Genomic DNA, 22,288 nt, shown 5'->3' on the forward strand with positions numbered 1-22,288 from the left:
TGTGGAATTTTTCTCCTTGGAAGCAGTTGCTGTGGCATGTTGTCTTTGGAAAGGTGAAAATCATAAGATTATCTTTGTAAGGATGATTGTTGACTAAGGTAGATGTCCATGGAAGTTCTAAAGGGGACATTTTACCTCAAAACAATCGTGACCTAGCATGCTGAAAACTTTAGGATGGCGTCACCTCTGAAAGATGACGATTCTTAAATTCCATACAGCTTTTCAGAGTCAGCTTCTGCTATTTTGCTCCAGACTGCTTTAGCATGTTATAGTAAAAGGAAAATAAGTGTTTGCTGGAGAAGATGAGATAGGATTGAAAGGGAAATATATGTTAAGGGAAGAGAGTGAGATTCAAGGAGAGAACTTGATGGTGTTTGCAGGGAAACAGGGAGAAGAGCAAAGATAGCAGTTACCTAGGATCAGCTGATCTGCCCTGTTGTGGTGAAGTTCCATCTTACAAGTGCTGTCTGATGAACATACCAAGGCTTGTGCTGCTCCTGGTTGTGTAACTGTGCTATGCATTGGAATACTGAAAACTCTTCAGGCCTTTCTGTTCTTGTGGTGGCTATAAGGAATTAATGCCGGTGCTGAATAACCAGCAGATGACTGATTTGGGGGATAGTTGGGGTACCAGTTGTGACTGCTTTTTCCTTACTTCTTTGAGTAGCTCCTCTATTTCTGTTCATAAGAACACAATATTGTTTAGACTTGCGAACCTCTATCAGATTCGTTGAAGTTGTTTTTATGTTCAGAAGTTTTTGTCGGACGGAGACCAGTAACTTAATTACAGTTTGTTTTTCTAAGGAAATGAGACTTTAAAAGGGTTACTAATTCCCGCCTTTAAGCTATTATGTTATCTCTGTAGCATTTGCTTTGTATCTCTGTGTACTTGGTAACCAGAAATTTACAGGAAAAAAAAAAAAATTATGAAGTTGGAGCATTTATAAATATGAGAAATTTAGAGTTCAATTTAGACTGCAAATTAATTCAGGTGTATTCTGAGATGGAAGTGGATATACTTATCCACAATGGTGTGCTGTAGTGTTATGATGAGGGTGGGCATTGATAACTCAATATCATAAAGATACCATAAAGGCACTCAGAAGCATCTTAACCATATGATTATTGAATTTTATGACTGCAGCATTTTCGGTGACAGATCTGATTTTTTTCCTACATTAACTTGGCATTTGAACAATGTTTCCAATACTGAAGAATAAAGCTGCTTTTTTTTCTTTGACAGTATGTTCTACAATAGCATTTCAGCACTTGTTGGTTGTGTGTATCTAGTCAGTATTCTGAGGCGCTTTTGTTTTATGGAAACTGAGGAGTGGAAAAGAGACATTTTTCCTCACTGAGGAGTTGTAGAAAAGCTTGGACAGTTAAACTATTGCCATTGAACTTCAAGTTGACAATATCCTTTTAGATACTTGTCAAAAATGGCTTTGTAAAGGTCTAGAACAACTCTGGTGAATAAATCTAAGGCAACCATGATTTCTTTATAATAAAAAAGGAGTCATTCTTATGGATGAAAGTAGAAAGGGAATGGGAGATGCTTGGCTCTGTGACTATCATCTTATTTACTATTGATCATAAACAAAAAGAAACCCCCTACAAATATTGGAAAACATCTCAATGCATACGTGTATAAAAAAATTAATGTGCAGGTTCTCTGTGTGATGAAGGGTGTTATACAGAAGATTATGTATCTATTTCTTTCAAGATCAGTATTATTGTCCCTAACGCTATTTCGTTTAGTGGGAGGCTCTTGTTTCTTCTCTCTAGTCTGTATCGGGGAACAATTTCTGAGAATAATGTCCATTTTGAAAGTGATCTGGTCTTTCCCATGAGAAGCTGAAATCAGATGAGGCTTGGGGGAGGAGGGGGAGGGAGCAGAATCTGTATGCAACTGTACCTCCTTACAGTTTTGAATATGTAGAAATTAGTTATATATATTAAAGAGTTTTCTACTGTTTACTTTTTACTATTTTATGTTTTTGAAAGTAAAGAAAGTATGCTTTAAAAAATTATTATTTTTACTTGCCATTTGAGTTTGTACTTGGTATGATAGGTGACCTTTGGATATAAGATATTCCTCGCAAGTCTAGCGTGATGGTTGTCCTTGAGGTCTAATTACAGTCTGTTCCTCTGGCTCTGAAGTTCTTGCTAAAATGCACTTATGATCTGAGCTTTGTTTGTTCACAGTTGAAATTATATTGCCCTCTTCTTTGCAATTGATTTATATTTTTCTCATCTTCTGTAATTTTCTTGGTTTAGTAGCTTTTTTACTAGATTTTTTTCTTAGCTTGGGAGGTTGTGTTGTTTCTAGTACTATAAAACACTTTCACAAAAGGGTGATTTGCTTAAAGATTAGATAAATCGCGCAAGTTTTCATTTAAAACTAGCCAGGTAAAATGGGAGACTGGGGAAACAGCAAGGAAATTTTCTGTTTTCTGAGATGTTTTAAATTTTTACTTTGACCATTGTGTGTTTTGGCTTCGCATCAGCTGCTTGAAAAAACAATTACATTTTAAGTACATCTGATTTTCTTTTTTTTTTTTAAGAATATTTGAAAACTTACACACTAGAAGATGGTAAAAAAATTATCAAGCAATAATAATTATTATTTTGGGTTAGTTAAGCAGCTCAGCTCTTTATTGCATGGTATTACTATGACAAAAAGATGTCTGAACTATCTTGTAAAGATTCAGTGAAATGAGACACTGCAAGTACACAGAAAGACCCCATTGCCTACACTGTAGAACATGTTTAGCTGAAATTTACCTGCATACTAGCCTGTCTTCTTTCTGCTGGTTAGTTCTCTCTTGGATGGATCTGTTTAAGGCCTTCACTGTTCTTTTTTTTTTTTTTTTTTTCCATATTCTAATAGTAACTGGATCTTCAGTTTCTTTGCCTACAGATGAGCAGTATTAGGGTGAAGTTACTCCAGATGGGGTGGGGCAGTTTTACATTGGCAGTTGCTACAAAGGTATTTACCCCTCTGAGCCTCATGCTTTCCTTCCCAGCCCCCTCTGCTTATGTAGCTGCCACCCTGCGTATTCAGTGGCTTACAAAGCCAACAAAGAAGTGGGTAGTTTTTGGTTAGGTTGGTAAATTGAATTTGCTCAGCTCCCTGCCTGGCTCTCTGGGTTCCTGCCGGAGTGCTAATGATTGTTAGGAGTAGTTGAAATGCGTGGCTACGGATGCTGTTAGTACAGTGTACTTGAACTGGGTTATGTTGATCTTGAAATTGGATCTAGCTCAGGGAAAAGGTGTTCATGTACGTGAAAAGGAAGAGGGAAAGGAAGGACTGAAGGGTGAGAAGGTCTAAGAGGCTTTAACTGAGAAGAAAATTTGCTGGAGCAGATTTAAACAAGGAGAAGAAAGTTGAGCCCAGAGAACTCAGGAGTAAATTAGGGAAGGCATCTCCAGCATTGCTAGCTTGCGAGTGCCTGGAGAAAGAAGCAGCCACTGGAGAGAGGGTCAAAGGAGCTGAGCCTAGGATTGGAGTGCCACTGCTGAGAGATACACTAATAGATCATGGAATGACTGGCTGTAAAGCTCTGGAGCACATATTATCAATTCTTATTGATGAGAGCACACAAGTTGCCACTTGGATGTGCTTCAGATGCTCTCAAAGCACCTAAGTATGCCTTGGCGCATCCTGTGGGAATCACTGCCTTAGGTAGAAACGAGGAGAAAGTCTTATCCACCAAATCAGTTTGCAAGAAGGGTGCTTGTCACAGTAAAAGCTTTTGAAAGAAGTTTGACGTGATTGTTACCGCTGGCTTTGAATCACTGGAAGTGTGGGAGGCTGGGGAAAGAGCAGATGAAGGAGAATCTAAGGCATGCAGGATGCTTGAATATGGGAGAGAATAAAAGGATGTGCTTTGTTTACAAGTGAATTAGTCTGTTTTAACTACTGGCCCTTTCAAGGTAGAAGAAAACTAGTTTGAAAGGAGAGAGAGACACATCATCAATTGGAAATGAAGTCGTATGCAGAAAGAAGTCCTTACAGAATGGACCAAAATCAACAAATGCGCAGGAATGATGAATGCAATTGTTTCTATTGCTTTTCTGTCTGTAGTTTTTTCAATTCAAAAAATGGTAGGAAGGCTTCAGAACCAATTGTTGCACTGTCTCAAGCTGCATGTGTCATTAGAGAGAGATGCTGTAAATCAAGAGTATCCACAAAGTTGATACTCGTAATAAGGGAGGTACTCAAAAGCCTAAGATTGAGAAGCCCTGCCAGATGTGTTGCTACCCTTTTTGGTAGTGCCACAGGCTTAGATCAACTCAGTAGAAAACTGCAGTCTTATTGTGGTTGCTCCTGTTTTGAGCTTCCTGAGTATTTTCAGGAACAAGAACAATATTTCTAGGTACAGGAAACAAGCAGGAAACCATGTATGTAGCTACTATATTAACCAGCAATGATTAGTAAACAAGACTAATGTTAGTAGTAGTTCTAAGACCAGTTGAAGTTGGTCTATGTTGAGATATAGAATGCATAACCAGGAAAATAACAGGTTTCTCCAACTAGTCCGTATACCTCTTTCTGTTTTTGATCTGGGCAGAAGTTTCATTGTTTCCATAACTTCTACATTCTGCACACTTTATGTGGCAATCGTACCTTTTAAGGGACCAGTTTAATTAACTTTCAGTTCTTCAGTTTTTCTTAATCTCATAGAGGGAAATTTGGGAGCATTTCAAACTATTGCAGTGAAAAGGCAGCACTGGAAGTTAGGAGCTACTGTGCTACTTGTTGGAGTGTGTGTGTGCTTTTTAAGTAGGGTGATGTGGGGATGAAGGAAATTTTATAAATCTATGTGTAAGATTATGCAAGTTAGAATTGGATTTGTTGCTACTAAATTAGTCAACAGGTTTTGTTTCCAGTTTGAAGAAGTTAATGAAACAATGGTCATAAAAATCAGAAAATGAAGGTTTTGTGAACCTTTTATGCTGGGCAAGTCTTTAGTTACAGTGTATAGTCAAGGATCTGTCTTTTGTGGTAAACTTGACTTAAATTGTTTGACAGAGTTGTTGATTTTTTCAGCATTGTGCTTTAGCCTTAAGAGAGTCAAGTGTCATGGTAATTTGTGGCGTTTAATACAAAAAGTAGTATCAAGTGATTCCTGTCTTCTAGTCCGCTTGTTGATTTTGTACTTTGTCCCATGTTACATAAGATTCTTGAAAGCCTTCTAGGAGTGAGATAGAAAAGTGATTTTTTAAAAAGTTTAGTGGTGTCCTTTTGAGAGACTGATTTTTCTGTATTTTTATATTTGTATGTGTTCATATATATAAAAATATGAATGTATGTCCATATATAATGGCCTTATTTCAAAGAAGTCGTATTTGTTTTGTGTAATTATTCTTTGAAGTGGTATTCTTCTCAACTTTACTTTCTGATCTCTGCTGACTTTCATTAGCTTGAGTTTTTGGAAACCAATATTGATAGATCACATAGGACCTCAGAAGGCTGAGGCTGGTAAAGAGAGTGAGGTAGGGATTGTGAAGAGCTTGCTTCTGCTGGAGAATCTTTCCCACAAAGCTTGCTTGGGAAGTAGTTTTGTCAGCATGTAATACTTGCTATTTCATGTGAAATATGGAAATGAATACTTAGTTTTGTTATGAATTAAATGATCAACTTAAAAGGAGCAGTGACATTCTTAATTTGTACACCAGTTGCATAGTTGTAGAAGTGCATGGAAATTTAGGATAAGCAGGAAATGAGAATTGTGCGTTGATAGTTGGGGAAAGGTCTGTGGCCAGTAGACTGAATCCGGTGCCCTAATAGATAATAGGTTGGTGCCGAAGTGGAGATGTGGACTACTACTGGTGTTTGGCTTATTAGAATGTACGAGCATTTTTTAGATGGAAGCGGAACGTTTGATAATACCTCTCTGAAATATTTGAGTTTTAAATTCAGTACCTAACTGTTCTGGTTTCTGGCAGTAATAAATGTGGTAAGTGTTTATCATTTTGCCAATTAGTGATGCATTATGGTTAAATGTCAATACAGGCATGTCCATATTTGAAAGTAATAATCAGCAACTTAGCTAGCCCGAAATAGAGAGCTTTATACATACACTGCACATTGTTCTTATGTTGATAGTTTTGTTGTGGGTTTTTTTTTTTTTTGGTGGGTGGTTGTTGGTGGTTTTTTTTCTACTCTTCAACTGATGAGGAAAAAGAAGTCAAGGTCTCATGGTCATCTCAAAATGCAGAATTTTAAAATCTGAAAAAAACCCCACCAAACAACAACAACAAAAAAATCCCCAAACTGGTCAATGAGTAAAATCTTTGAAGTAGGTTCATACTTGAAAGTTCGTATCAATCAGGAGTTCCTGGTGAAGCTTATGAAGAGTGTTTCTTAAGAAGAGGATGAGAAGAAGAGGTTGTTCTCAGTCACTGATTTTCACAGCAGTATTTAACAATACTGTGCAGTTTCTGTTTCCAAGTTAGTTGCATCTAAACCTTGTATCTGTTCACTGAAGCAAAAAATACATAGATTTGGTTGAGGACTTCAGTTTCCAATATGAAAAGATGATTTATTGGGATATTACACATTTCAATGCTGAAAAACCTTTCACATAAAGTTACTGTATCTCGATTACTAGTGTTTATTTTTACAAAATATATTTCTTTATTTTTCATGCTATTGAAGATAATTTCTACTAGAAATAGAGGCATTGCACTTTTTTTTTTGCCATTAATATATTTATTTTTTGTTTTCTTTAGTATCAGACATTGAAGGTGCTGATGGGTTGCAGCTCAGAAAGGAACATGCCCTCAAGATATTTGCTTACATCAATTCCTGGACACAAAGGTAACTTTGGAATGAGTTTGTGTTGATGAAGCTGAACCTCAGCAGTAGGTTTCCCTTCTTAAAAAATACTGTAGAGTGAATTAGAATGGGCAAGTAATTAATGTGTAGCTAAGTGATACTTGGAGAGTAAAGGACTTTTAACTACTCATAAAATAAAAGTAAACATGTTACCCAGTGTGTTTTGGGCAAAGCATATTTCGAATCTGATTGGCTGTAATATTTGTACAGCAATAAATAGCTATATTGCAATGACAAATAATGTGTGTTGCTGCTTTAACATGAAATTTTCTGACCTTCTCTGGGGGCAGGGTAGGGTAAGAAGAATTTAAGAAAAGATCACTCAGAATAGGACCATCACGTTAAATTTTTCTCAGTGTCCTAATACTCTGAGTCAAGATGATGAACGATTGCAGCCCATAGTTACTAAACTGATAAAGAAAATCCTTTGCACATGGTTGTCTTAAATCAACTACATTATTCCTTTTAATCTGTTATTTAAGTTACTGTTATTGTTGGTTGGTTTTGTTTGTTGTTTTTGTGGGGTTTTTTTTAAAAGTAGTTCATAGAATCATAGAATGGCATAGGCTGGAAGGGACCTCAGAGATCATCTAATCCAACCTCCCTGTCATGGGCAGGGGCGCCTCTCAACTAGACCAGGCTACTCAAGGCTCCGTCCAACCTGGCCTTGAACACCTCCAGGGAGGGGGCATCCACAATCTCTCTGGGCAATTTATTCCAAAGTCTTACCACCCTCGTACTGAAGAATTTCTTCCTAAGATCTAATCTAAATCTGTTCTCCTTCAACTTAAACCCATTTCCCCTTGTTGTATCAGTGGACACTCTTGTAAAAAGTCCCTCCCCAGCCTTCCTGTAAGTTCCCTTCAGGTATTGGAAGGCAGCTCTTAGGTCCCCCCTGAAGTCTTCTCTTTTCAAGGCTGAACAATCCCAGCTCCCGTAACCTGTCCTCGTAGCAGAGGTGCTCCAGTGCCTCGATCATCTTTGTGGCCCTCTTCTGAACATGCTTCAACAAATCTGTGTCTCTCTTATGGTGGGGACACCAGAACTGGACACAGTATTCAAGGTGGGGTCTCACAAGAGCAGAGTAGAGGGGGAGAATCACCTCTCTTGACCTGCTGACCACACTTTTCTTGATACATCCCAGGATGCGGTTGGCCCTCTGGGCCGCATGAGCGCACTGCCAGCTCATGTCAAGCTTCTCATCTATAAACACCCCCAAATCCTTCTCTTCAGGGCTACTCTCAACCCACTCTGTGCCCTGTTTGGATTTGTGCCTAGGATTGGCCCGACCCAGGTGAAGGACCTTGCATTTTGACTTGTTGAAGCTCATGCAGCTTGCACTGCAAACTGTGTGTATTAGTTGTATCAGCTATTCTGCTTACCTCACAGCTACTTATTTTTTTCCAGCACAAGGAGTTATATAGATACTGGTTTTTAGAAAGAATCTGCAGTAAGAATGTTTGGAATTCAGTCTTCAGCAGCAATCACAAGACCAAACTGAATTGTAAGAAATATTGGGAAAAGCACAGAGAATAAATTGGAAAATGTTATTCTGGTATTTGGAAGACTCCAAAAGAAAAAAAAAAAAAGGAATTTCATGTTTTGGATACCTGCGAAAGAGGAATCCTCTTCTTCCTCATTCTGCCCAAAGAACACACTCAAAGTAAATTAATTATCTGCTGCAGTATGCTGCTAGACACAGAGAAGGAATTAAATCAAAATAAACGGCAGCAACAGAAAACAAAATCCTGTCATTTCTTGACAGGTCCTAGATCCCAAGTTTGTCTGAGAACAATTGCAACCTAGTCGTTTTCCAGGTCATCATCTGTTTAGAGTTTTGTTCTGTTCGACAGCTGTAGCATGACAAATCCAACCTGAAGAAAAAATAAAGACTAGATAACATTTAACTCTTTAAATTTTCTTCTGGTTTCTTTTTACCTTCCATGAGTATGGTTTCCTACTATACAAGAGTATGGAAAACAGTCCTTAACTTGTTCAAAGCAGAGCCTGGCAAAGAGGCCACAGGATGGAGTTTTACTTTACATTTTAATTTCATGGCCTGTTTCTACTCTGCCGAGTGGGCTTTTGAGAGTTCTACTTGTTTTGTGCTTTAAGCCTCCCTTAAGAACTGCTTTGTATTCTATTACCTGTAGTTTAAATCTCTGCTTTCCTTCAGAACATCGGTTGGCAACTCAGCCTGAGGAATACCTTTGTCTTGTATCTGCATGTAGTGTTTTCATTTCAGTTTCCTTCTGGAAATTAAGTTCAAAGAAGTCATATTTGTAGCATACTCATTTTTTCGTAGATGTCTTAATTTTTGGTGGAGCTCTTCTTCCCGTGACTGAAGACTTAGAGGTTTTGCACATACCTCTATCTTGAAAAAATGTGCCTTTGCCCGATAGAGAATTCTCCAATATCAATTAGCATTCAAATACAGCGACGTGAGAAGTGTCCACCAGGCATTGTTTTCATTATTATTGAGAATAATTTGTTACAGCCAAGTGGGGTAGTAATTTGTAGGCATAAGTGATGGACCTATTGTACGTAGTTTTCCCCAAGGAAAAATGCTTGAGAATACACTGGGTTTTGCCTGCAATTCATTGTCGTCATTTGTTAGTACTAAAATACATCTACAAGTAAATCCCAAGAATCTATTTTTTACATGGGTAAAGGCACGCTCCACTTACCCAATATTAAAAGGATTTTTCTTCCTGCATAGATGGAACAAAAGGTTTTAGATGCTTCCATTGCTGTATCTGTGCTGGAATTAGGGAATATTGAATGTTGTCTTTATGTCTAACCCACTGAAAAAAAGGTATCTGTATTCAGAATGTATATGCTTTAAGAGCTGTAGCTCAAGGACATGATTGTGTTCCCTCAAGACAGGCAGCACCCTCTACCTGTCATAGTTCTGAATTCTGTCTTTTTTTCCTAATGAATTACAATTTAAGCCCGGTTTCTAGATTAAATGCTATGCTTTGCAGAATTTTTTAATCACTACTTCTCGATGACTTCTTGCCTTGTCTTTGGCCTGCTAATTTCTTTCAGAAGTCAGATGTGCAATTTTTCTATTATTTTACTATCTGAGAACTCTAGTCATAGACTGGAGCTCATTGTTTTCCATGTAACAGGAGGGAAATCTCCACTGCGAGACAGCTACCAGTTTATATAGCAGTTTTACATCACTTAGAAGAGTTTGAGTGAGAAAGAGCTGAGTCCATCTCAAAGATTCTCTTACAAGCGTGTAGCCTTTCATTTTAATCTTTGTTGAAACGTCCTTGCTTATTGCTTGCTTTCTTCTCTATGTTCTCCAGGATTTAGGTCCTGTTAGGGGAGTATCCTCCAGCTTTTGCTCCCAATGAGGAGATGGCTTGTTTGTTCAGAAGAAGCAAATGTTCCCAGACAATAGGTTCTAGGGTATCTATCTTGGAGAGTTTACGCGCCCAGAATCTCTTTGACATACGTAGTTATCCTGGCCCACAACTAGAGCTGTATTCTAGAGTTTTCCAATTTGATTTATTGATTTTTCTTATTATATTGATTAGGGATGGTGTGTAGTTTTCCCCTTTGTTTTTTTCAGTTTACAGTGTGTCAGTAGATATTCAGAGGAATAATCTCTGAACCTACAAAGTGAATAAAGTAATGAAGATACTTGATGCTGCTTTTTCCTGTATGAATAAAGGCTACCAATGTGCATGGCGTTTCTATCCAAAAAGGAAGTGAGCTTAAATACTCAATTAAAAATAAAATTATTTTGCAGCCCTGTTGATTTAAAAATAACAATAATTAGTTCTTACACAGCTGACAAGCATGTCAGGTGGTTTATTGCAGTAACTAACAATAGAGAAAACCAGACAAGGGGACGGATTCAGGAACGTACTGAAGAGCGTTGCTTCTTTAGTAGTACGGTGACCTTGCCCCTAAGATTTCTTCTGCATGTTTTACTCACAGTGGCAGCTGCTAAATGATAACAGGGACTTAATAGTTTTGGTAAGCATTTGGAAGTAATGGGATGTTCACAAGGTTTAAAGAAGGCTTTGTGACTCCCACTTGCTGCTGGGTAGAGTCAGTTTCATTTGAATGTCCTTACTTTTATGAATCTGTCAAATATTGTGTTGTGTAAAATGCTTTAATGTGAAGAGGTTTTTTGGCCAGTTACCTGTTCTGATTTTAGCTACTTCAGGAATTTTTATTTTTATTTTTTTTCTGTTTTCTTACAGACAATGTCTGTGCTGTTTCAAGGAGTATAAACATTTGGAGATCTTTAACCAAGTAGTATGTGCGCTTATTAATTTAGTGATTGCCCAAGTTCAAGCTCTGCGGGACCAGCTCTGTAAACATTGCACTATTAATATAGATTCAACATGGCAAGATCAGAGTAATCATGCTGATGAGCCCCTGAATGTAGAAAGAGAGTCTCATGAAGAAGAAAATGGAGAACGGCAAAAATCTATAGAGAAAAAATTAGATTCTGCAAGAACTTGTATCCTGACAGAGGAGGAGTCTGCAAAGAACACTGATGCTTTTAGCTTATGGAGCACTGAGGAGAAGGAAAAGTTGTTGCTGTGTGTGGCAAAAATCTTTCAGATTCAGTTTCCTCTGTACACTGCTTATAAGCATAATACTCATCCCACAATAGAGGTATATCTTATCTTTATGTGTATGTTTAATTATTTTGTGAAAGGTTATTTGTTCTTATTGATGGGTAGACTGTGCGTATCTGGTGATAGTTGCTTTCACACAGGATGGGCAAATTCAGCTCTCCTGTTGACTTCAGTAGAACTTTTCAGAGAAACTTTTTAAATGACACATACTCTTACACTTTCTTTAAAATATGCTTAATTGTTATAGGTAATATATTGATAAGTGTTGGATGGAACTGTACACTGAATTATTGTACTGTTTAAATAACAGGAAGGCAAAAAGGGGACTATAGCGAAGCCTTTCTTCCAGAAGGTAACCCATTAATAGTTTACTAATTTCTTTTCATTACAATCTGTGGTTCTAGAAGCAAAGCTTCATAAGCTAAACTTTGTGCAAGACCAAACTTACTTGTTAGAACAGCTGTTTAATTGACTGGAATAACTGGGCTCTACACAAGTAGCTTTGTTCTACAGTGCCGATTTTTCTCTGTGGTATTTGTTATGGCTACCATTCACGTTTTCCATATTTTCGTCTGTAAAAAACACCAGACAAAAATTTTCAAAAGTCCTGCAATGCTTGATTCACAGTTTCTGAAATAAATATGATGGTGTTAGCATTTCCTAGTTGAAACAATATAGTTTTTGGAAAGGTTGGATTTTGATCCAATTTGTGGTAGTCTAATAACAAATGAAAAGTTCTTTTACAATATTTGTATGCGAAGAGGAGACATTTAGCTACATAGAAAAAGCTTCTATCCAACAAACTTTTGAGAAAGTCAAAGTGGATAATTAAGCTACACTTAACCCAGACTTTTTTATTTTTTCTTTAGAGGGTTTGGGAGGTCTGTTGGAACTCTTGAGTGGTTAAGTTTGCTTTTTAAACTGAAGTCCAAAATGAGAAGATACCAAGTCATATATGATTTTTGGTTATGTATGCTTGGGTGATCACAAGATACAATCAATTCTTATTGAATGAATCCTGCCATATCTGACAATAAATCTAGTTAAAACCTGCAACATAGTGTTTTTTTTGGGTAGGCTGGATTTTGGTTTCTTGTCGTACCCCAAAACATATGGGCATAATTTAACAGGGGTTTCACAAATACATATGTATAGAAAAATGAGGCAAAACTAGGATTTGTGGATTTCAGGTTTGCCATCGTTCCTTTTGGCCTGCCTTTTAAACTTTCACCGTACATAAATAAATCTGTAGTTCAGCCTCTGCAACTAGGAACTGTAGAGGGTAGATCCATCTTGTCAGTGAAAAAAAATAAATCAATGCCTACTTAAGTGATTTATCTTTTGTGCTCTTGTGGGACGCCTACTGAAACTAGATTCATAGGAATATGCAATGAACAATTCTGGAACAGCTTTTCTATGTATAAGTGTATTTACTTCTTTTAAATGACAATTTCATGTGTTTTTTTCTTCTCTTTCAATTTCGCTTCCAAATGATAAAATCTCAAAGTGCCTGGTGGGATTTGTTTTTCACTTGATGTGCAGCCATAAAGCGATTCGGACACAGATCTATTGTGGATTGCTGTGCTGTGACTGGCTAGCACTCTAGATATACTAGTATATATCTCATATATACATATATATCTCATACTAGTATGTATCATCTGAGTTATTGAATTACATTCATTAGCTAGTCTAAAACCATAACTTAAAGGGACTCTAAGAATGAAAAACACTTTCCTGAGGTACAGACAAGTGAGTGAAAAGTTTTCTACTTTTCTGCTAGGCTTTTTGTGTTTCCAAGTATGGATTAAGGAGGTATGCTTGCCTGCCATATTTGCTGTGTACCTTTTTCCTTTTTGGGGGGAGATTTTTTTTGTTTGCATTTAAAAGGTCCCAGCGTCTATCATTTTTCTCACAAACAGATTTTCTATGTTTAGGAAGCACTAGGGTTCTGTTAACTCTAAAGTGGTAATGGTAGCTATTTTAATGTCAAAATTTTCTGCTACCAGGAGTAACTCATTTACTGAGGTTTAGAATTTAATTTGGGATTTCAGTTTAGAGCACAGCTTAGTGGAATTGAGACAAGTTATTAGTCCCTGTAATGGGAGCACTTTTTGTTTTAAATCAGACTTGGACTTAGTCCTCAAGGGATCGTAAAATAAAAATACCTGTTTTAAGTGTGTCATCTATCCTGGTAAGCTAAACAGATTCCTGAACAGACCAAATGTGCCAAGAATTTGTTGAGCAAAGCTTGTGTAGCTCTACCTCTCTGTCTAAGCGTATCTTCTGCCCTGGAAAAAGAGAATTTTTCTGATGCAAACCAACCTTCAATCTCCACTCTCACTGACTTCAGAAATTCCTTGTTCCAGATTCTTGAGATGAATTTACACAGTTTCAGTGAGTCACCATGTCCAGTAAGGTTTCATTTTGCCTAGAAGTGACCAACAAAGCTGTCATTTAAAAATTTCCCATGTAAGGCTTTCGTAGGGTATTATTACGTTCTGGTAACAATTAGCAGTCGATATTAGGGTTAGCCCTTGCTCTGTATACACCTCCAAGGTATTTATTCTTAATGACAGCAGATGAGTCTTGAAGTCTAATCTCTTGTCAGGTGCTTGCCAAAGCCATTTTACCATTGACCATCTAGCGCAGAAGAAAATCATACATGTGAAAGTAGGAGGTTTTTCCTGGTTTGGGAGTATGAAGAGTTGGATGAAAATAAACAACGAAGCAACATTTGGAACTCAGAAGGGTGTCTGCCTGTGTATGATCCTGTAGATCCTCTCCTTAAATGATACGGGCTGAGAATTATTTCCGTCCCTTACAACTTTTCTAAAGTGAGAGAGCAAAGACCATGGAAGCCTCATTGGTAGCCAGAAGGGCTGTGTGCTCCTGCAGCAGAAGCTGTGGTGAACAAGTAACCTTGCAAAGGGCAGAAATATCACAGAAATATGCTGTGTATGAGGACAAGGAAACTACATCACGTGGAAGTAAATAGAGCCTATTGACAAGTATATAGTCCTGACCTGTGTCAAATAAATCTGAGTCTGTATAGACAGAATGTTTGTCTCAACTTTTCGTAATCTGATGAGAAGCCTAATGAAAAATGTCTTTCTACTGAATTTGGATTTCTAAACCAGCGCAATTAGTTGCAGTCAGTTAGAGGTCAGCTTGCTTTGCCACATAAGTATTGAAAATAATCTGTAAAGATAACATCTGGAAACACACCATTTGCTTTGGTTGAAATCTACCAATACTTTTGGTGCCCGGAGAGAGAGGTCTTTGTGTCTGTTTTTCATCCTATACAAAATTAACTCAAAATATTTTTATTAGTATGGTTGGTTGATTTTTTTTGAGAAATGTTCATACTTTGGAATCAGTTTTGGGGTTTTTTGGATGTGTGGGATATCTTTTAAGAGATCTTGCATACAGAGTAGTTTAAGATTGTACCTTGTTCTTCTTTTCATACTTACTTTATGCAGCAAGTGTAATACCTAGAATGAGCACTTCAGAGAGAAAAAAAATACCTAGAAAATGGAGGCTGTTAAAATCCTGTAGAGAAAGAAGCAGCGATGTGAAATGCTCTCCTGAACTTTGCACTGTCTCAGAACGAACAATCAATCTGAAGGGAGTTACCCAACCATTTCGCAGTTCTTGACAGAGGATGAAAGGAAAGAGGAGAAAAATCAGTTGTTTGGGTGTATGTAGCTGTAGTCCCTGATTCTTTGGAATCTTGCTATCTCTGCTTTTCCTTTTCAAATAAATATTTTCTTGGAAGATCTCTCCTGGTTTCAACTGGGACAGAGGTTTTTTTTTAGCAGCTAGAAGAGCACTGTGTTTTAGATTAAGTATGGGATTTGTTATGAGAAGAATGTTGACAGCGTACTGGTGTTTGTAGTTTGTACTGAGGCATCAAGGACCGTTCAGCTTCCCGTGTTTTGCCAGTGTGCCGGGAGCAAGGTCAGGACAAAGGGCCCCCAACTCCACTTACCATTTGAACTTAGATTTAGGATTGAGGGCCAAATGGCCAATGGAATATTCCTATCATGCAACGTTGTGCCCAACTCTGTATAGATGAGGGTTAACAGGAAGTTTGGGAGACTCTCTTGGTCACTTCTCAGACTCTCAGGAGTTCTGTCTTTCGCTCTTCCGGGGTTGTATTTTTGGGACTTAATTGTTTTGCGATCAGTTGCCAGGAAAGGATGGGCATTTGTCACTGGGTGGTGAGCAGTTACACTGTGCATCACTTGTTTGTGTATATTATTATCATTTTACATATATTAATCTACCCTTATTTTATTAATAATAATTTTAATTTTATATTATTATTAAATTGTTCTTTTCTCAACCCATGAGTCTCCTTCCCTTTTCCCCTATAATTCTCTTCCCCTTTCCCTGGCGGGTAGGGGAAGGTGAATGAGTGGCTGCCTGGTGTTTAGTGCCGGCTGGGTTAAACCACGACAGCATCCCTGATTAAGTGCCCTCCACCAAGACTGTGTCCATGTCAGACCTTGGCTAGTACATTTTATCTGAAGTGATGGTGGTTTTTAATGCCATATTAGATTCCCATGAGGAATCATCTGATTTCCTTATAAGCTTGATCTTAAGGAATTTTAGTCTCTGTTCTGTTTCCCGTCTGCAAGAACAGAAGTCACATTTCCAGGCTCGATCTCTGAACTGCAACACTTTTAGTAAGCTTTGCAGGACTCGTGCAACAGACTTCCAAGAGTTTTAGATTTCTAAGAACTGTAGTTCACTTGACGACAAGTCTCTATTTTATTCAAGAAAACTAATTAAATTTCTCACACTATTTCTGCAGTTTTCATGAGCAGAGTGCTGAACACCTTTTCTTGCTACTTGAAAACATACCACCTACTGGCTTCAAAGCTATTTTAAAAATAACTGTTAAGAGTATCACGAGTTCGGGCATGACTTAGAGTTCAGCAGAAGAAAAAGATAATAAATGCTTAGATATAATATGAGCATATTGAATAATCCAAAATGTTTGTATCACACTTAATCCATCCAAAATTGCTTGCCTCCGGCATCCTCTGGTGCAGTTTTAAGAAGCATACTCCTATACAATTATTGGAAATATATTCAGGAAACTTCATTTAAAAACTCAACTTTATGTTAAACTTGCATTTTATTTCTGAATATGAGAACTGGATGTTTGGCATGGAGGGATGGGAAGGAGAAGAATGCGTGCTGTAACTACCTGCAAGTATCCATGGCAATGTTGTGGTTTTACAGTCACATCTTATGTTATCTTCAGTGCTCTTTTGCCCCCACACATATTCAAGATACACACAATATTTGCAACAACCCTAATAAAGAAAATTCCAGCTTTATACTACCTGACAACTGCATGTTGTGAACGTTGAAAAGCTGTTTTTCCAAACTTTTCAGTTTAATACTTCTAGAAAAGAGATTTCTTGTTGCAGCAAGTAGCTAATTGATAAGATGATAGTTCCTTCCCCCTCTTCAGTTAGCTTAATCCTGTAAAAAGTATTTGACACTTATTTTATATGATGTGTTTTGTTATATATGAAATAGTATAGTAGTCAAAGTTAAAGAATATTAGTATTCTGATGGAAACAAATTATTTGACAGTTTAGCCCCTTAAGTCATTAAATGTAGGATTATAGAACATCCTACATTTCATCAAAATTCAGATGTTTGGGCATATGCCTTATCTTTATGCAAAAATTGCATTCAGAAGTACCTAGCTTGGTTCGTTCTGTAATTCTCAGGCTGATACGCAGCTGGGGCACCAGACTATCCCCTTTGCAGTATTTCTGTTGAAAAAAATTGATGATCTGAAGGGGGGTGGGACTGAAGAATGATACTAATCCAACCATTGAGAGTCTGTGCTGTTATCCTAAGTGTATATTTGTGTACTTATAAATACATCTTGACAAAGGTAAAACGCTGGACTAGAAAAGTATATTTTGCAATGTAAAAGTGGAGCAAAGCTTGAGCTTCTGTCTTTCTCTAAATTAAGGCTTTGTTTTTTTCTGTTAGTTGACTATAATGTCTGTTAATGGTCAGTTGTTTTTTGTTCTATAAACGTGCTTTTATTGCTTCAGTTAATTTTCTTTTTTTTTCTTTTTAAACAGGATATTTCTGCTCAAGAAAGCAATATATTAGGGGCGTTCTGTGATATGAATGTAAGTTGTCCATTTTTAAAAAGGTGCACATTACCTAGAAACTTAAAATAGCCATGTTTGCTCCTCTCTATAGATTTGTTTTATACTAATGTAACTTTTGAATTTCCTGTGTGTCTGAATGGCTCTAGTATTGATTGTTCAAATTCTTCTTCTTTTTTTAATATTTCTAGGATGTAGAAGTACCGTTGCACTTGCTTCGTTATGTTTGTCTGTTTTGTGGAAAAAATGGCCTTTCCCTCATGAAGGATTGTTTTGAATATGGAACCCCTGAGACACTGCCATTTCTTATAGCACATGCATTTATCACAGTGGTGTCTAATGTAAGTATTGTCTTCAAATTATTTCATGTTAGACACTAAAAGTAGAAGGACTGAAATCTGGAAGAATTCTGTAGGACCAGGGACAGAGTAATAGACTGTACAATTCTCCTTGTTAGGAATGTGAGGTTTGCTGGTCTGCTGAGCATTTCACCATCCAAACCCTACACATCTTCTGTAAACACACACGTAGTTTTGTAAGTTTGTGCCTAGATACCGTGATTGTAACAGCCCCAGAAAAATACTTACAAGAACGTTGTCAGAGGTCATTTTGTTCCCTGAAATCTTGTCATGGAAATGTTTTAGGCTTCTTCAGGCTAAGTTAACTTTTTATCTATTTCCTATGAGGCACAAGGGAAAAGCCTATGGATTTCTTTTCTTCTGAATTTCTTGTAATTTTATATCATTATACACGTTTGCAGCATAGAGGTAACTATCTTTTATTTTCACTTACTTTTAGAATACATATCCATCATCATTTCTCCATTTTGAAATAATGCTCGTTTTTGACTAGCAGAATTACAGATTGATTTTAGTGGAGATTGGTCATAGAAATAAAAAACAGGCTCTAAAGAAGGGCATATGAAGACTTAGTGTAAAGTGAGAATGTGAAGTCGTGATCTGTCGTGTGGATGTTACATACAGACAAAAAGGAAAGCAATAGTATTTTTATGAAGTGAGTTTAACGTAATTTTGACATTGTAATTTTAAATACTTAAAAGTCAGATCCTTCCCTCCGCACATCTTCCCTCCTTCTTTCTTGCTGTTACTGACCGGCCAGGATGATGTTCTAAATAAACATTGGAACATGTTTGCATAGAGGGAACCAGTGACTGAAATAAAGCCAATAAAGTGAGTAATCTATATCACTCACTCCTGATCCTTTTAGTGTAATGGTTCTTAACTTGTAGGTCAGAAAACAGATGTGTAAGGCCATGGCATGCTCTGTTCCTGTAAGTTTGCACAGAAGGACTGCTGCAGGACCTCTATATGTTGAACTATGGAGATATGTTCTCTTCTGGCCCTTTGTGTATCATCTGATGAGCTTTCAGGTGATAATCTGAGGAGTTTTTCATCTCTAGCTTGTTGTCAGTGCAGCCTGCAGTCTTCGTCAAACCATGTGCTGAAAATTTATGTTCTTGTAGGTTTTTCAGGTTTAAAGTAAATTTCGGTCCTGGAACTAAACATTCTTGCGTGCCTGCATTTTGTTTTATTTTTTGTGAGAGTGGGCAAGACTGTTCAGAACAATGAGTGGCAGCTCCCTATAACACCAACAATTCTTTCACCAAGCATTTTGACTGCAAATCCCATCTCCTAGATAACTCATACCAGTGCATGTTTATAAACTGCATCTACCTTTCTTCATCCTATTTTTGAAGTCTTTATGTTCCTCCACATAAACTGTTTCTTTATTCTTAGTGATGTGCCTTAACCTAAAATACTTCGCAGCAAAGTTTCTCCTTTCAGATAATTACTTAGCAACTTTGCATTTGTCTTTTGTTCTAGTAGGTAATATGTTTAGGTGTCTCTTGCAGCTATTTTAGGTGAATGCTATGGTTAAACCTGCCAGATAAACTGAAATTCAACCCAAACCATAACCAGCAGCAGTACTGTTTCTTCAACCTCTTCCAGCATTGTATCTTTTACCATTCAACTAGAGTCTTTCTTTTGAACTCTCTCTGGATTTGCTGGCAAATCTGTGTGAGTTAGAGGAAAACTGTTTTAGAAAAATTTTTATCTTTAGATTTTATCTGTCAGTTTGCTACAGAAAGTATAAGAAAATGTTTTACATGTAATGTGCTTTATTCATCCACTTCCCGCATTTTGGTGTCGCTCAGTGTACTTGTCAGCAGTGCTTCTGATTTTCAAATGCACTATGTTTATTAATTCTGAATGAGGCAGCTGATTTTTTTCAACAAAATACATTTTACCTTGCTGATACTGAGAGAAAAATTATTTTCCTCTAGCTCTACAATGGTTCATAAGCTTCTACTTTTGATGTAATGTTTCTCTTTCCCTGTTTCTTTTTATGTCATCTCACTATATAATTCATATAACTTAAGTAAATATAAATAATTTAATAAATGTTTCTGATTGTCTGTGAAATGATGTACCAAACTCCAATGAAACAAAAAGAAGCATTCACGAAACTGTGTTTTTTGTGAACAAAGTATCAGTGATCTCAGTAAGTACTCTGCTAGTCTGACTTGGTTTTACCCCGGTGCGTTTCAGTTCATGGGATTCATAGATAAGCATGAGATTGATGAATGACCCTGTTGATAATAGCTCAGTGAACAGCTCTGCAATGTCAACTGTTAATTGGTTCACAACATGTAAAGCCAGAACTATAGTGCATAGTAACTGAAATACGTTTTCACAGTCATACCAGCTCTTGAGAATTGGCAGTTAAGTAGCCATTATTGTAAAGACTCCTAGAAATATCCATGCTGGAATTTATTTTGAAGTCTGCAAGAAGACCAAGTTGTTTAGCTACTACTTTATATGTTTCAAAAATATTTTCAGAAAGATTGTGGTGTGGATGAAGCGATCAATTTCTCATTAAGAAGTTAGGCTTAGTAGTAAGGTCCAGGAAGCAAAATAGGTGAGGTTGGAAATAGTAAACCGAAGTCAAATAAATCGCTTGCCAACAACCAGTAACATTCAGCTTTTGGTAGACGAGGCTTCGTAGTGGTGTGGAAAGCATTTGCTCTGTTTGTTCCACAAAGGAAAGTGAATATCTCATTAAGTGCACTCTACAGGTGCAGGTAAGAGAAGACCATTACCACAAATCAGTAAAGTCTGTGGGGAACTGAGCTACTTGTTTGTGATTACTGGCCTCTTCTTTGTATAAAGGACATGAAAATTATTGAAAAGATCTTTCCTTGATTTTTTTTATGCAGCAAATCTTGAGTAAACGTCTTTGTTAGACAAGTTTATGTTTGTAATAATAAAGCCAGCAAATGTCATATCATGCAATTTACTTCACACAGGGAGTTGACTAGTTGGCAGTCCTGTTTTTTCTCCAGCTCACGGCTCTGCAAGATGCTTTCTTAGAAACCTGTATTGTGGTAGGACTGACTTTTCCTTCCTAGGATATTTCTTTGCTGTCTTTTTTAGTTAGATAATTGATTCCTCCTTTCTTCCCACATTTCATATTCCATGGTATTTGGTCAATTTAGCTACCTGATGGTGTGTTGGTCTTCTTAAAAGGTAACAGACGTGGAGAAACTCATGACTTAGAGCTTCTCCTCCTTCTGTGAAGGGTTTAAACCTCACTGAAAAAGCCTGTCATTACTTTGTTCTGTATCATTCGAGTTTTGTGGATGTTGTGGAGGAATAACTGCCCTCTCAGTGGACATGAATTAATTGAAATAATGCTGATCGTTTCCAAAATGTTGGTTTGATTTTACTGTATGAAACTTCAAAACTTAAGTCCATTAAGTCCATTTTTACTTAAGTAAAAACTGTTGAGAGGCACACTGCCTTTTAGAAATAAATTACCCATGATAGAGCAAATAAGAGAAAAAAAACCCACAATAAAAGCAGGTGGAAGCGAAAAAAAGTATGATGAAAGTTGTGGATTTTTAATGTCATTTTATATGTGTTATTTTTATGTAATTTTATATTATTTTATGTCATTTTATTTAAATAATTTAGTATATTTATATTTGAGTTCATGATGGAAATTACCTTTTCATTTATAACAGGTGAAATTATCCATTAATTCAGTTCTAACGCTGGAGGTTCTATGTAGTGCAAGTATATAGATGAATGAAATGAGTTTAGAAGTTTGAATTAATACAGAGTGAAAATTCCTGTGAACAATGAAAGCTATAATACAAAATTATGAAAATATTTCCTACTTTTATTTCACAAAATAATATATTTGCTTTTGTATTTGATACTTGCATTTAAAAAAAAGCACATTGTTGTGTTCAAAATCAAATCTTTGTCATCCTTGCAATTCCTTGTCAAAATGTTGCTTAATTCCTGTTTCTAGAACAAGCATCTTGCACTTGCTTTCTGTCTTTGGAATGTTGGTATTTTCTGCATACGTAATTTTCCAAAATCTTGGTGAGAATTCAGTCCTTAGCTAGAATTTATCGCATCAGTTGCAAAGATTGAACATTCTTTTAAGAACAAACATGGAGATGTACGTTGACATGACAGCTTTGAGTGACTGACGGTGTTAGCTACTCACACAATTTGCGTGCCCACATGATTAAAATTATGTGAGTAGTAGTAACAGCTGCTAATGTTTCGTCTGTGCTAGATCCCTTACCTGGCACGTAGTTGTCTTTCTGTAACAGGTTTAACAGGCTCAGCATTCCTTTTTGAAATGCAATGAACTTC

General features: G+C 36.9%; 1 protein-coding gene across 1 annotated transcript in view; it reads left to right on the forward strand.

Moving 5' to 3' along the window:
- The window catches only part of USP34 (ubiquitin specific peptidase 34), a 139,590-nt gene that overhangs the window by 12,611 nt on the left and 104,691 nt on the right, over positions 1–22,288 (forward strand). Inside the window, exons 2-5 of the mRNA XM_086631894.1 lie at positions 6,739–6,826; positions 11,065–11,485; positions 17,568–17,618; positions 17,789–17,938. Of these exons, the coding sequence (XP_086488020.1) occupies positions 6,739–6,826; positions 11,065–11,485; positions 17,568–17,618; positions 17,789–17,938 (710 nt within the window). The remainder of the gene's footprint in view (positions 1–6,738; positions 6,827–11,064; positions 11,486–17,567; positions 17,619–17,788; positions 17,939–22,288) is intronic.

The sequence above is a fragment of the Tauraco erythrolophus genome, chromosome 2 (genome assembly GCF_009769465.1).
Source record: "Tauraco erythrolophus isolate bTauEry1 chromosome 2, bTauEry1.pri, whole genome shotgun sequence".
Classification (NCBI taxonomy): Eukaryota; Metazoa; Chordata; class Aves; order Musophagiformes; family Musophagidae; genus Tauraco; species Tauraco erythrolophus.